Source organism: Hoplias malabaricus, chromosome 11 (assembly GCF_029633855.1).
Source record: "Hoplias malabaricus isolate fHopMal1 chromosome 11, fHopMal1.hap1, whole genome shotgun sequence".
NCBI lineage: Eukaryota > Metazoa > Chordata > Actinopteri > Characiformes > Erythrinidae > Hoplias > Hoplias malabaricus.
The window spans coordinates 29567373-29583683 of NC_089810.1; the positions used below are offsets into that span (position 1 = coordinate 29567373).

A 16311-nucleotide genomic window follows, 5' to 3' on the forward strand; every position below is an offset into this window, starting at 1 on the left:
AACTGGCTCTACACTGTCTAGAAGCATAGCTGGTCAGTTATGTTGTGGTAGCACACCACAGATGATTTTCCTGTGAACTGAGGCTCAAATCACACATATTTAGAGGATAAAGCCTTATACCTCAGCAAAAAGTTGGGTTAAAGGGTCTGCTGGGTATTTTGTCTGTTTTCAGCTTCCTTCCCCTCTCTTTTAACACAAACTAAAAAATCTAATTTATTTGTATAGCGCTTTTTACAAATGATGTTTTCACAAAGCTGTTTCACAGAATTCCAGTGAGACAAAGTTTTGACATGAAATGTAAAAATGTAAAGAATGTAAAAGATGTAAAAATCCCCAAGTGAGCAAGTCAAGGGCGACAGTGGCACAGAGAAGCTCCCTCAGCTGAGGAAGAAACCTTGGGAGGAACCAAAGCTCACAAAGGGGGACCTATCCTCCTTTGGTCAATCTATTGGTGATAATAGTTAGGAGCCCGTGAGAAACTATGTGCTAAACTCACAACTACAGTGGGCTACTTGGTTTGTGTTTTCTCTCCACACATTTTTCAGAGTGTGACATCTCCAGTCAGTGAACTCCCACAGTGCCACCTCCTTGGGGTTCTCTTAAATGCACATGAATACTTTGGCTTAATATAGTCAGACACAGAACAAAAACTTGACACACGTCATAATTCTGAAATATCGCCCTCATTTTGAGACACCATGCCCTTTTTTATATATATATATATAAATACTGCAATATACTGTATTGGCATAGTCATAGAGAACACAGGTCCAATGCTCTAGAGCAAGGTTTATACCCCTCTACTGATGCTTGGCCCTGGGCATGGTGACCTTGAATATTAGACGTTATTCCACTGCATGGTACCTAATGTACTCAGCTTTGTTTGCATCCGACTCACAACATCAGTTTGTAAACTTATGCTGTGGAAGTTTGAAGCGGTTCATATGCTCCTTGTATTGGTGGCCAAAGAAAAATTCCAGCAAGAGCTGGACAGTGCAACAAGGAACGATTAAAACACTCTGCTGATCGGTTGGAACTGATGTGCGGCTAAGCAGTGTTCAGTGCCAAAAAACAAGAATATCAGGCAAATACAAAATGACTAAACAACACTTTTGCAATGTCAGTAGCTACTTGTCAATAGCTTTTGGGGGAGCTAGGGTTTGGTGTCCCAAAAAGCAAGCAGAGTTGAGCAGAGTAGGTACCATGCAGCAGAAACGCAACAAATGAGGAGTTTATTTTTCTGTGATATCCGTAGTTCCCCAGAATTGTCTATGTTAAATATATAAAGCAGCTAAATTCACTAATGTGTTATTGGATATATGATATAAATCACACCAAATGCCTAAAAATAATTATGGCAACCAATTTGAAACCTGAATCACGACTGCAATTTTGTCCAATGACGTGGCTAAGGGTGGCCGTTAAACTTGCGAAGTAAACATGTCTCAGCTGATCAACTACACTACTGCAATTTGGGCTGTACCACATATAAGACACACTTCCTGCACACAGCACTAACCTGCATTCCAATCGGTCAGTCACTCCTGACACTGACAGGTTCTAACATTTTGCAATGTCAGTCAGTGACTCTGAGCAGATAAAGTGTTCCTTGCCTTGACCCCACCCTTGTGCTGAAAAGCATTTAGCTGACAAATAGCAGAACGTCAGTGGGAGAGCTGAGCTGATTTACCCATGACTAGTTTCTCATTAACATACCAAACATTTTTAAGCTCCTTAGAAATGCAGCAGGAACGGAAGCAAAAAAAGTTCTGAATCACCACCGGGATGCCAGAGTTCGTGACGCAATATTTAATACGACCGTTCCTCTTTGGCGCTCATTTAATCGACATGGAGTTGAAAATCCCAGCCCATCGTGCCTATATAAGGGTGCATTTGTTTATTAGTGGGACATTGTGTTCCTTCCTGTTCTTGTGGTCTGAAAGTTTGTTTATCAGCCTAATGTTTACAATAAGATTTATGGTTTTAATGCAGCAAATTCAGACACGTTTCCCATAGCTTTTATTTATGTCTCATAAACATGGTTCTCACAAAGCAGGCTAGAGAGAGAGAGAGAGAGAGAGAGAGATGATGTAACAAAGGGGGCAAAATAATTTGAGAGAGAGACAGTGAGAAAGAGAGAGAGAGAATACAGCACAATATAGGCTGACAGAGGTGTACATAGAGAAGATTATTACCTCCTGTCTCTTTCGTTCCTCTTGGCTAAGCTTCTCAGCTACTCCACTTTTTTTAACCTGGAGGAAAGAAAAGCAGAGAGGTGAAGGCTCAGTCTGATTACACAGAGATCAGATTAGACTTCAAACAATCACACACCTCACTCTGACTTATGTGCCTGAGGAGCGTGACACTAACACACCCAGCAGAGATGCAGCAGTTTAAGATTCTGAGACTTTATAAAGGTGTTTTTGAAGAAAAATCAACCCCTCTGTCAGTGTATTCCCTTCTAATCACAGAGATTACCATGAGCACTTTAAAAGAAAACAAAAGTTCCACCTTCCACCTGCTCAACCAACAATGAAAGGTCTGAACTTTTCTTTGAGGATTTGATGGCATTTAGCCATCAGAACCTTAAGTGTTTTCAGGTACTGGTGCTGAATGATCAGTTCTGGCATTCCAACTAATCCCAAACAAACTTGAGTGAGCTCCATCACTCCAGAGAATGCAGTTCTACTGCTCCACAGGCCCAAGCTTGTGGGCTATCTACCTATCAGTCACTGGATATAGTGATATTAGGCCATCCTTGAGTGTCCCCGCTATGGATGTGAAGCATATCATAAGGTTGCATATTTCTGAGCTTTTTTGGGGGCTCCATTCTCCTTCAGGCTAACAAAGAGGTCTATTACACACCTGGACGGGGCATGCTCAGAGAAGGGCCCCAGTGGGCTGTTTGGAGTGGGGGGTGGCTAAACTTTGAGTCTTGGTTTATGTATTCTTCTAAATCAAACTGCTATATTCAGACCAATCCTCCACTGGGACTAAAGCATGTGGTTAAATTATGATATCCCGGGGTAAAGTGTGCAAATTGTGTGTGTGTATGTATGTGTGCAGAGTGTGTGTAATTGCCTGTGTTTATACAGAAAGCTGACGATACTCAAATAAACTGAAGTGATTAGGAAGATTTATGTGTATGTGTGTGTGTGTGTGCGCGCGCATGTGTGTTTTATATATTTGTGAGAACCAGATGTCCTTGCAAGACAGGAGTATCTCACGTTTGTTGTACTGTGAGGAGAGAGAGAGAGAGAGAGAGAGAGAGAGAGAGAGAAAATGTTTGACTAAAACCATTTGTGCGATCAAGTTTCTCCTGGAGAAAGTGTAGTCACCTGAGCCACATTCTGTTAATTCATAACCAGGGCAGAAAAACAGAACAATAAGAAGACAAAATCTGCCTTCGCTCTTCAGGCCCAACACAAACCTGCTCTACACTTTACAACCCAAACACATCCAAGGTCAGGGATTAGGCTGAGTCTAATATTACAGAGGAGGATCAGGGGAAGGACACAGAGAAAACAAAATGTTCCTCTGTTCTCTCTCTCATCCTCTCTCTCTCTCTCTCTATTATCTACACAACTGCTCTGTTTCCAACCACACAAAACAGTTCTACTGCAGATAACCAAAGACTGTAGTTCTAATACAATACTCATGATCATAACTTGATGAACAAGAGAAGAAAGATATATACATAAACTGTCAGAAAAACTGTCACTGTGGTGGTACCTTCTTGCTGTCACCGTAGTGGCAACCTTAGTACATTTAGATATGGAGTATAACTGTACTATATTCCTATTATATTTGTAACTTTTAAGGTCTTCTGATCTTATACGCCCTGTTTCATCTCCAGCACATTTATTATGTTTTTTTTATTATTATTTTACAAGGTTCTATAATGAAACCTTACAAATATTCACCTCATTTTCTCGAGAAGAGAATGCAATGAACCTTTAAAGAACAAAACCAGACTCTAAAACCAGTGTTGTACCTGTTTGTACCTTTAAGAACAATAACATACCTGTAGTGTACTTTCCTGTGAGTGTATGAAGCTGTAATCAAATTAAAATATTAGACCCCTTCCACACGGATAATGATATTTTTACAAACTTTCCTCCCGTCCACAAATAAAACTGCATTTTAGGTGACAGAAAACGCTATACAGGCTGGAGATTTTTTAAATCGCCATTGTCACTGCTGTCGTGTGGACAAGGACAATAGAGCTTTTCAGAAACGGCTTGTCTCTGGCTGAAATTCAAAACGCTACTCTCTCCCTGCATAGTGAATGACTTACTACAATGTATACACTCACATATATCACTAGAGGTCAGATCCCCACATATGAATAGATATAAATTATTCTGTATTAGAAGTATATAAGGCACTATTAAAATGTGTAATATATCATATACCTAATACAATAACAATAACAACAACTAATAAGATGAAGGGTTCTAAATAATATATACTGGCCCCTTAGAATAACAACAACTGAGCAATAACTTTTTTTTAAATAAAAACATTACTATGAATGAAGCCAAATGCCAAGGATTTTAATGATTCCAGCGCTCAACATAGTTTAAGAATGTCACTTCCCTCCACACCTCTGTAACATATTTAATGGTAATTGGGGAAAGCTTCATTCACTTATAGTTGTTTCATTCCAATAACACCTAAAGTTTTATTGAAAGAGAAATTAACTCACTTTATAATCACACCTCAAGAGACTTAAGCAAACATGCAGAACAAACAGATCTGAGAGAGAGAGAGAGAGAGAGAGAGAGAGAGAGAGAGAGAGAGAGAGATCCGTTTCCTAGCAACACTTTTGCAGAAACTGAACTTCAACCTGCTTTGGGTTCAGTAAGGACACAGTCAGGTGAGGTGTGTTTTCTTCCTTGTCACAAAAGATCTTTACTCCTCCTACGAGAAACCAGCTACATCTAGGAAACAAGAAGAAAGTGAAAATTGAAGCCTAGGGAATGCCCAGAAGCTTTCTCGGAAAAGAGGAAAATTCCCATATCTGGGACCTCAAAGGAATGAAACTGGATAGAACAATACCAGGGCAGTTAGCACATTTAACCCAATTCAACACGTCACTTAAGTCTCGTATCACAAGACCCTACCATTCTAGGAAGCCCTAGGGAGTAACGTCATGGACAGCTCAGTACACTTGGAGGAGAACACTAATGGTGCTTTTCCGCTGCATGGTACCTACTCGATTCGACCTGGCTGCTTTTCTATTCGGCAAACTGTGTGACTGGTACCTCAAACCAGGTATTTTTTTGTGGTTCTAAGCCAGCAGGGTAGGGACTAAACTGGGATGTGTAAACCTTGCAGAGCTATAATTGGCCAGAGAGGCATGTTCATCACATTGAAATGCAGACCTCCAACACAAACAAGCCATTTGTAAAATCACCAAGCTACAGCTACACTCTTAATCATAAAGGTGCTACAAAAGGTTCTTTAAGCAATACCACAGCAGAACAAACTTTAATTCCATAAAGAACCATTTTTGCTAATACATTTAAAAGGGGAAAAAACCTTAAGCTCGAGTGATGGAATTTTTTAATTCTTTAAATGGTCCTTCACATTCACACATCTCATAAAGTTTTTAGAAGAACTAAAAGTGGTTCTTCTATGATATTATTCAAATAAAACTTTATAGCACCTATATTTTAAAAGTGTGTAGAGCTAGAGATCATATTTTTTTGTATCTGGCTCACATCAGCAGCTCTGGAGTGATTCAAATGCTCTTTGAATCGGTAGCTGACAAAACAATCTAGTTAGAGCCAAAAGGTGCAACAAAGAATGGAGGGGGAAAAAAAAAACAACAAAAAAAAAAAAAAAACCTACTGATTCGTCTGAATTAATGCACAGAGCCGTGCTCAGTCCCAGACAACAACGTAAAAACCCAACACAATGAATTCCCAATGTTTAATGGTACCGCCACATGGTTTCCAAAGCCAGTGGTTCCTGTTAGAAACTGTGCTTTGTGACATCACCAGCTACTTCTCGAGGGGGAGCCATTTTAGTGGAAAACCAACCAGGCTCGAGGGATTGAAAAGCAAGTAAAGTAGAGTCGAGTAGAGTATTTACTCTGCTGTTGAAGAAGGTTCACAGACAACATCAGCTCAAAGTAACCACACTGGCAAAACTCTCATTGAGTGATGGGAAAGAAAGATAGGAGCACTCCAGGACCTAATATGGGAATTCTCTTCATTATTTTTTTTAGCAACAAAAGACTCACAGATCCAGTGCAAAACTAAAGAAATACACTTCAGTGTTGGCTCACCGACAGTATTTGGGGTAAAGGAGGACACTGTGTAATGGTAATTTAGAATGTTTAAAACTATTCTGTTAAGGCGAGACTCATTTGCCCAAATTACACGCATCAGAACCAGCTGTGCACGATGTTGTCTAGACCTCCAGTTTCAGAGAGAACTGCAGACAACCTCATGAATGAGACACTGTAATTGGTAGTGCTTCAGGAAACATTTCTCTACAGTATTGTATTCCCTTTCTACTGTGTGTGTGTGTGTGTGTGTGTGTGTATGGGTCAGGTAAACACACCTGTTATATTTTGACAGCCTGCTTCCAGCAAACACAAGTCAGATTAGGCCTTTTGCCAGAACACACTGTACACATACATACCCCAAGCCAACACACTTATCCATCTCTCCGTCTCCTGCCCACTTCTTTCTTTTCAGCCTGCTCTGTTCAACACTGACTGGGCCCTATACATTACCTTGGGATATGGCTGCACATTTAATCAAAAATTAACAAAATCCTGCCTATAATCTATTAAACTGTTTTTTTTTTTTATTCAGTTCATTATTGTTTTTTTTTTAATCTGTCAATTCTATTTCCCCATTGTGTATTCATGTGCTCTCCCCTTAAAACTAGAGATGGGCCAGATCCGATCCTATATCCGAATTGGGTCTGAGATCAATGTCATTCACTGGTCAGATATCAGACGTAGCTTGCGCCAGACCATGAATCAGCTGTAACACAACCTAACAAAGCACATCACAGATCTAGATTCCATTCCACATCTTACCAAAAACCCATGGCAACTTCAGTCTGTAACTGAGGCCCCGTGCACAGGAAAAACTGAGGTTGATGTCTGTGTGTTGGCCTCCCGATCACACACACACACACACACACACACACACAGAGAGACAGAGAGAGAGAGAGAGAGAGAAATGAAAAGAGAAAAAAAGAGAATGTAAAACACAGAAAATAATGAGAAAAAAAAGCATTTTGCGTTCTAATGTAGATGTGCTTATTTTTTAAAAAATGCTATCGATGTTGAAGATTTTTTTGAAAATGCAGACAAATACCTTAGAATTTGTGTAGCTTATATTTATTTGCTGTTATGATAATAAGGAGTGTGCAGTCTGTTTCACCTACATAATGTAGCCTTAAATGCAAATCCACCACCAACAATATTAATAATAATAATAATAAAATAAGCTCTTATATTGGAATCGGTATCGGCAACTGTGTATTTGAATCAGACTGGCACTGAAAAAATGTGGATTGGCCCATCACTTATTATAACCACACTACTGCACATGTAGTCACATGATTCTGCTCCATCCAACCTGCCACACAAAGCAACATGCAGGAGAACCTAAACACTGAGGCCAATCAAGCAACTGGAGCTGTCTCTCATATTTGGATGCATTTATACTTTAGTGAAGACAACACTGAACATAAAAGAAGTCAAATATAAAACACTGAGGAAATACAGTTTCAATGATCAAAATGAACATCACCACTCCGTTTCAAAACTTAAAGCACATTCACAATACCAAATATGAACACCGCACGGCCCCAAAAACACTGACTAGCTCCCAGCAACATAAAAAATATCCCAGTTTTAATACTTGAGCATATTTACAGTACAAGCATTATCAGTGAACTATGAGGGCAAAACTAAATAAAATAAATAAATGTCTTTTAATTTGAGTACTTATTATTGCTTTTGTGGCTGAATGTCATTATGCCATTAATTCCTCAGAGTACAATGTCCAACATAGACAGTAAAACCCTCCCAGAATAGTAGAGGCAACCACTGAAGTAAAGGTAGATAAACCCCCTATCAATACCCTTAATTTCAGAAGAAATCTGGTGAGCAGGTGTCCATTTTGTGATTCTCCCACACTGTTTCAGCTTCTTTCAATCTGCTTGTAGATTCTACCATCCCTCTCAGAGAACATTCCTGCCTAAGCTGGGCCAAAGTGGAAAATAGCATTAAAGTCTCCCTCCTATCCATTCCATTGCTTTCCATTCCCGGCCCAAACTCGATTACATAATTCCATAAACAGGAGCTCCGGTTCCAGCCAAAAAAAAAATGCTCTCCATTCTTTTCCATGGGGAGAAATCTTTGGGAGTGTGCCAAGGAGCTGGCACTAGTCCCTGACAATTCCCAGAGGATACGTTTATCTCTATCTTTCTCTCTGTCTCTCCCACCCTCTTTCTCTCGCTGGCTTTAAAAGAGGCCTCTAAAAAGTGATGTTTGGACACAGTGGACGACACTAACATTGTGGTGGCTAAGACATTGTGGCGATCCGTGTTAGCGTTGTATGCTGTGTCCGACCACTAACCCGTGGGGGTATGTGTTTGTGTTGTCACTGTGGCCAAACATGTGTCTAGTATAACAGATTTAATCTCTCCCTCTCTCTTTCCCTTTAGCATGGCGGTTATTGTTGTGTGACCGGACAGGACAACATTCCTCAAAGTCCCAGCATTCCTAGGTGTGTGCTGTTCTATAAAAAACATTAGACTACGTGTGTTTTCTATGTGTGGAAAATAAAAATGAAAATGGATTTAGATGTGGACGTGGGTTTCTATATCTCACCACACTGAGCTGACTCCAGGAGATCCGGATGAGTCTGTTCTGGACCACAATGTTCTCATCAGGTTTGGCTTCCCTGGACTCTGCGTCTTCATCTGAGTCATTGTGTAATGCTTTCTCCTGGTAATTCTGATACAGCACTTCATCTTCTGTGAGACAAAAAAAAAAACAAAGATTAATGTCAAGTTGAAGTCCCCAGCAGTACGTAACAGTACTGGGGAAAAAAAAAAAGGTTCCTGCAAAAAGGTTGCTCCAGGTGTGTGTGTTCACTGCCGCTTATCACTAGTGTGAGTGTGTGCATTCACTGCCATGAGTTAAATGCAGTGGTCAAATTCCTTTTTACAGTTGTACAATGTACAATGACCATAAAGCATGTCATTAATTCACTTACAAGGACCCACTCTTGACTCCCCATCCAATGTGATTTGCACTTTAGGGATACAATACATAAGCACTCACAAATATTCTATATTGGCAAAAATGGTTGACTGCTCCTTTAAAAGCACCCTGAGGAAAGAGCCATCCTTACCTTCACTGTCAAACGTCCTCTGGCTCTGCAACCCCTTCTTCTTCTTTGCACTCTGCAGAAAACAACAGCAAGTAATTAGCCTGGCTGGACCTTGCGAAATAGGGTGATCTGAGGAACGTGACTTAGTAATTCTAGCTGTGTTGACTAGTCACACTGACCTCATTTCCATAATGCTAAGTAAGCCCTTGTATTTTCCTTCATTATACACCCTCTTAGTATTATTAAGTATATTTTTGGTTTGATGTTTTCAAAATCCTCCATTTTATTTATTTATAAGAAACAACTGTACAGACGATATCTCCACAACATCTGGGCTGTGACCCAATTGTGTAATACATAATACTATGCAGTAACTTTAAAAGTGGGAGTCTGAACATTAAAATAAAATATTAACATTCTACACAGTTCCTTAGTAACGTGACGTTTTGAATGGTTGCTATGGCAATGCATGGGATACCAAGCTTTGGCTGCAACACTGCTTTTTGTCTAAGGCTTAAAGTCAAACACATACCCTGCGTAGTGCACAGTATGTGCAATAAAATAATGGCTTTGACACTAAAATAGTGTTGTATGTCAGATAATAAAAACGTTTATATTCAATATAATTTTCACATTTCTCTATATTTCAGTGCAGTATAATTTTGGGCAATAGTATTAGTTCTATAATCTGTGAAGTAAACGATGTTGGGAGTAGGGCACTATTTAGAAGAGTGCTAATTTTCAAGACATGAGAAGCTCCTCCCTTTCCGTTTCCCGTCGACTTGTGGGACAATAGCATCCATTACTTACTCAACATTCAACTGGTTCTAAGTGCACACTGTGGAATTTTTAACATACTGAACTTTGACTAATTATACTACATATTAAAACAGTAGTTAGATTTAGTATTAAGTGCACAACTGGGACACAGCTCTGGAGTCTGGTCTTTTAAAGCTTCCAGCTCAAATAAATGCTCCTGTTCACTCTGGCCTGTCAAAATCTGAAAGACAGCCATTAGTGGACATGGCCCATTTATGCTCACTCACAACAGCTGACCTCACTGACCTCCAAGGTCAGCCTTCTGCCTTGTGTGGAAGTTCACGACAGAGTTAAGTGGAGGACAGTGACACTGGAGTGGACACAGCTCCTAAAAACAACAACCTACTTTATTTGTCATGTCCCTGAAGAGAGCCTCAGTTGAGAACTCTTCAGTACCACGCTAAAGGACTTAACACAGGCTTACACTACCTTTCCATTCCAAATATGTCACTATATCTACTTCAATTAAAGCACTCATAAAAAAATATCTGAGCATACTCTACCACACCCCTGCTGCCTGTGAAATATCAGCAAATGCATTATTACAATTAGCTTCCATTTTAACTAACCTGCAAAGCAGCATTTTCAGTGTAATTACAAAAACACCACAAGGTTCCTATTTTAAATGCCTGTTGATTATCTCTCCTGTGTTGTTTTTGAGGACACGCCTAATGCCTGAAATGCAAGTTCACTAAGTTCGATAGTGATTTAAAGATTTGCTGCTGGATGTATGTCAGTTTATGTTCTGGCATGAAGTTCACTGTTGAAATTACTGACCAATGAGCACTTGGTGGTGTTTCTTTCCTTAAAATGTCATTGTCAGTGACCTTAGCCTTGTCACAGCAGCCATTTTAGTAGATGAGATATTGCCCCAGAAATAATTTAGATTTATAAATGACAATAACAAACAAAATTATTTTCATTTCAAGACCATCGTATGCCACTGATATAAACAAAAAAAAGAATAATAAGAGCATAATAATGCAATTACAGCCCTTTAAAAAAAACACAAAATATATAAATATATCAATTCTCTTAACCTTAAAATTACAGCTTCACAATCATATTTCACTGAGCTCTAATAAGGAGAATAGGGCCTTGTCGCTGCTTCTCTGGACTAAACATTAACCCTATGTAGGTAACTTTTGGATGACATTAAGATTCTGCAACACTCAATAAATTGCAAGATAATCCTCTATGATACCTCATGATATCTGTATAACTCAAGAACATAAAATATTCAGAAATTTGCAAATAGCAGGAATGACATATTTATCTATGTCATTTTTACAGAATCTGACAAAATATGGAAAAATGTGCAACAAATGCATATCCTAACTTAATGACACACACACACCTGGGAGGAAGAGTCTGTTTTGAGCCTACGCATGTTTCAGGCCTAAGTGAATTCAATCAATAACACACAGCACATGTAAAGTGCCTGTAATTCAACCAATCAGAAGCAACCTAACAAAAACCCATGCTGTGAGATCACAACCATAACAATGCCCCCCATTATAAATTTCACAAAGCTGCACTTACTTGGCTCTTTGCTGACCGTGGGCTTCCTGGCCCTTCTTTGACATCTGCTACTCCTTTGAAGACTGGATGAGAGAGTGTGTAATTCTTTATATCGGCCAATGGGGAGTCCAGATCCACGCCGCTGACCACAGCCCGACGATAAGACGTAGACCTCAGTCCTCTCCGCTGCAGCCCTGGCCCTTCCTCAGCTTCTTCTTCATCCTCTCGGCTGGTGGAGAAGTAGGGGCCACCCTCTACCATACTGCGAGCTCGGAGGGTTCTTTTAGAGGGGTCCAGCAACCCACTGAGTCCCTGCCGGTCCGAACCAGACTTGCTCGGACGCGTCTCTGAGACCAAGCTCCGGGGGATCAGCTGTTGGGTGCCTATCTTCTGCGCTGCTGGGCTGTGTGTGCTGAGGACCACCGTGGGTGTGGATGGCTTGCCCTGAGAACCCTGGGTAACAGACAGAATCATTAACACCTGTTCAGAGTCTTGAAAAAACTACTGTTTTTCTCAGCATGAACAACACATTCAATTATATTAGGTTCATTGACTGTATCACTCCACCTGGGAAGATCCTGAGGACTGGCGGAGAAGGACCACACTCTCGGTCTCTGAGGGTGAGGGGGTCCGGGGCGTGGCTGGTTCTGACGGGGTGCTGGGGGATGAAGAAGAGGGAGAAGAGAGGGAAGGAATGCTGGAAGTGGAGCTATGTGCAGAGGGCGTCCGGAGGGTCATTGGGGAACCATGGATCTCCCGAGGCAGTGTTGTAGGGCAATCCCTGCGAGAAACATTCCGGGACAGAGAGCAAGGTTCCTGCGGACCTCCAGGAGAGTCTCTGAACACAATTTGGTCTCTCTGAGTGGTGAGAGTGACCTGACCGGAGAGACGCCTCAAAGGATCACGAATACTAAAGCCATTCCCAACTTTTGGAGAACTGGGGGTCTGTTTAGGTGACCTCATTTCTACTGACCCCTTACTGTCCTCTGATGTGAACCTGGCCAAAGAAAAGCGTCCATCTGTCAAGCGTCCAATGCTGATGCTCCTTACCACGCGTGTCTTGCGTGGAACTGGTTTGTTTAGGACATGCTTTAACACCGCACTGCCCCCTACTGGAGTGGAGAGCTGCTCTGTTGATTTGTCTGAGGGGAAATCTGTCATAATGATCCCATCGATCTGGTAGCTCAAGGGTCTGGGCTTGGTGTGGCCATTCGTACGCTTCTTCCAGAGTGGGGCAATGCTGCCGTTGGAGAGGTCCACCTCACTGCCAAGGTCCATGGCCAGGGAGACGATGATGTCACAGCACAAGCTGACCTGTGTGAGTATATGTGAAAGATGTAGATCAAACTTAAAATTATGACTCTGGTCTTAAATATTAGGGATGCACCAATAACACTTGTTTCATTTCGATATCGATATCAATACCTGATATTAAAATATCTGCTGATACAGATTCACAAATATTTTGCCTTGTAATGCCCCAGTACGAGTTACTGCATTACCACACTATTATGATGTAAATAGCTGAAAGTTAATGGGTGGGCCATCTCGGCATGAAACATGCCTCACATTACTTACTTTTCTATCACAGTGATTTAAAAATACATTATTTCAACCTCTATATGTCTATAATGTGCACTATTCAAGATTTCTGGGGTTATTTGGAGCAGTGTGTTCCAGGTGTAAACCGTCAAGACAGAACAGGAAGTGTTTGGTTTGGCATTTTCCAGAGAATATTTGGGTATACATGGCTAAAAATAAGCATCTATGTAGTTGGATTAGCTCTAAAAAATATGCGTTGTGGAATTTGTGATAAGAAGATTTCACCCTATCAACTAATTTGAATTAACCACATTGTGCCACAGTAACAGCTTCATGGCAACTTTGGTCTCAGCAGCCGCTACCAATACTTTGTGTAAGTGCTAGCACCGGTGCCAATACTGATATTGTACTGTATTAGTGTAACACTACAGAATTTAAATAAGTGCTCTTGCTTTTTGAACCATTTTCCTCACCACAAACAGTACTTTGCAGAAGTCTTAGACACCTAAGACAATATATATAACTAATGCCTCCTCAGTGAGCGTGGGGGTTTGTATAAAGTTATATATAATCACAGTAAATACAAACAAAAAGTAATATAAAAATAAATAAAAAACATAAGATTTTTTTTTTAATTAAGTAGTAGTTGTAAGAGAGTTTGAAGAACAAGTTTTGTTCAGATTCTCCTTGATTTGCATGAATTTGTTAAATCAACAGCACACGTTATATAAAATCATTATTTATTAACCGCTAAAACTAGGTACTGGATGATCACCTCAAATAATACGGACTCCATGAGGAGAGATTTGGACAAAGTTAAACCAACACACTCACACACAGAGTATCACACTGGAATAATGTGATTTGGTTTTATTCTAATGTTCATTATTTGTTGTCTGTTTGTATTTAGCAAATAAACACTTAATGTTCAGATAAATTTTAAAACAGATTTTTAAATCTCAATCTCTGGTGCCTAAAACGTTTGCACAGTACTGTATGTAAACACACTTGTGGGAGTTTCACAAAGAGTTGCACTTTAACCACTGCTAAACGTCTTGTAAACATGCTCTTGACTAGACCAGAAAATCTACCAATTATGTAACTTGAAGGGTAAAAACAGGGTGGATGCTTGGAGTCGGAGCATCTGAATTGTTTGTAAAAATCTTGCAAACTTTGTTTATTTAAAGTGCCCCTCCAGTCATTGGTTAAACCTGTAAAAACTATTGTTTATCAAAATGCAAGTGATAATATGCTATAGGTTCCCACGTATATCTTTACTCATATCTCAGGAGCTGGCCACTTGCCTGCAGCTCTAAAGCTTCATCCTGTATGACAGGATTGGTTCCTTGGGTTTCTGACATCACAAACTTGGTTTGCTGCTTGTTCACTCATGATACCTGTACTAGCATGTAAAAACACTACACGGATAGTTTAACAATAACAAAGTTAAACGCTAGCTTTTCTTTGTAGGTTTTCTTAAGGAAATGTATTCCAGTGGTGCACGCTGGGTTTTGTAGTAGAAGAAAATGCATGGACATAACATACTAAGAATGTAATGCTGTACATCACCGCATAACACCATACAACATAACACCAGAATGTGCTTTAAAGTGGAGAACTTTGACCAAATGACAGGGTTCTCAGTCAGAAATGTCCCTGACCTTCAGTTCAATCGGAAAAAAAGGTCGGGTTTAGGCTTTAGTTGTGTGAAACAGCCGTAGAAAACATTTTTTTTACACAATAAAATAAAAAATAAAATATAAAATATCCTGGAAAACACTCATCTCATTAAATGTCAACACTTCCCTATGGAATTTCACAAATCAGGATTTTACTTAACCAGATAAAGCGAGTTAATCTTTTCCAGTCTGCAAGTCATTTATTCTGGCATCAGTTTGGCATTTTATCAGTGAAACAATAAAATCAGCAACTAAAACCTAATGTGTCCCCACAGTACTGCAGCTATACCCTGTGAGGCAGGTTACAATTCTCCTACAGAAATTCGAGTTTTTTACATTTCCAACGTTAAAACAAAATGCTCAAGACTCCAGGATTTCATTAAGCTGAGAAAGCAGAAACGTACTCTAATGTGCGAGGCAACAGAAGGTTTTCACCGAATTTTCACGAGTTTTAGCGAGTGTTTTCACCGCAAAGTCGGAGACAAGGGTCGCGTTTCAAACGGCGCCTCACGCCTAACCAGTCCACTAAGTGGGCATCAGAAAACGGCAGCTGTTGAACCAGAACAGTGCGGTGTAAATGATGTGTCGAATAGTGTATTAGATATATTCGGGTTTGAATTAAGAGTGAACACTTGTAGACTATGAAAAAGTGCATTATGAGGTGGATGAAAGCCAGAACCCAGAGTGACATAACTGCAAATAGTGCACTACAGAGGGAAGAATGGAGAAAATTGAAACACACCCAGGAAAACATCAACATTTACTACGAATAAATTCTATGGAAAAACCAAACAAGTGAAAGTCATACCTTCGCGCCTTCAAACCGTGCTCATGGTCCGTATGTCCCGTTTGAGTCTAGGTTTAGTCCAGTTTTAGTCGAGTGTCGTGCTCTCCGCGAAACTCAACCCCCAAAACAAAGTTTCCCGGGTCCGCTCGCTCAACTACTGCTCTGCCCTGCGCCGTGTGAACTGAAGTTAGTGCGCGCGACTCCCAAACATTTTCGCTCCAGGTTCACGCGCCTCGTGACGTCACGGCCCATTAACCGCTCAGGTGGACCCTGCGTGGACTTTGTTAGCCCAGTTACACTTCAATAAATAACAACAAACAACAGTCACAACAACAATATATTCAGTAATGCTTTAATAAGTATTACTTAGTGGGCTTTCATAATAAATTCTAAAAATTCATAAATAAACAAAGGCAATAAAATTTCCGCAGCTTACGGAACGTCCAACGACACCAGTTGATGAGCATTATTAATACACTGATGTATGCCTTTAAGAAAATCATATTATTAATAATAAATGATGAAATATTACATGGAGTGCAGTAACCTTGAACTTGTTGGAATTGTCAGAACGTCCTGAGAGAAAGTGACT

At 40.2% G+C, this 16311-nt stretch overlaps 1 protein-coding gene across 2 annotated transcripts in view; it reads right to left on the reverse strand.

Moving 5' to 3' along the window:
• Positions 1-15927, reverse strand: part of LOC136710137 (rho guanine nucleotide exchange factor 26-like) — a 59878-nt gene extending 43951 nt beyond the window's left edge. For both annotated transcript variants that reach the window (XM_066685791.1, XM_066685792.1), the window contains exons 1-6: positions 15741-15927; positions 12279-13025; positions 11733-12164; positions 9393-9444; positions 8867-9012; positions 2196-2252 (exon numbers count right to left, since the gene is read on the reverse strand). In XM_066685791.1, the coding sequence (XP_066541888.1) occupies positions 2196-2252; positions 8867-9012; positions 9393-9444; positions 11733-12164; positions 12279-12989 (1398 nt within the window). In that variant the 5' untranslated portion in view covers positions 12990-13025; positions 15741-15927. The remainder of the gene's footprint in view (positions 1-2195; positions 2253-8866; positions 9013-9392; positions 9445-11732; positions 12165-12278; positions 13026-15740) is intronic.
• Between the last annotated feature and the right edge of the window lie 384 nt (positions 15928-16311).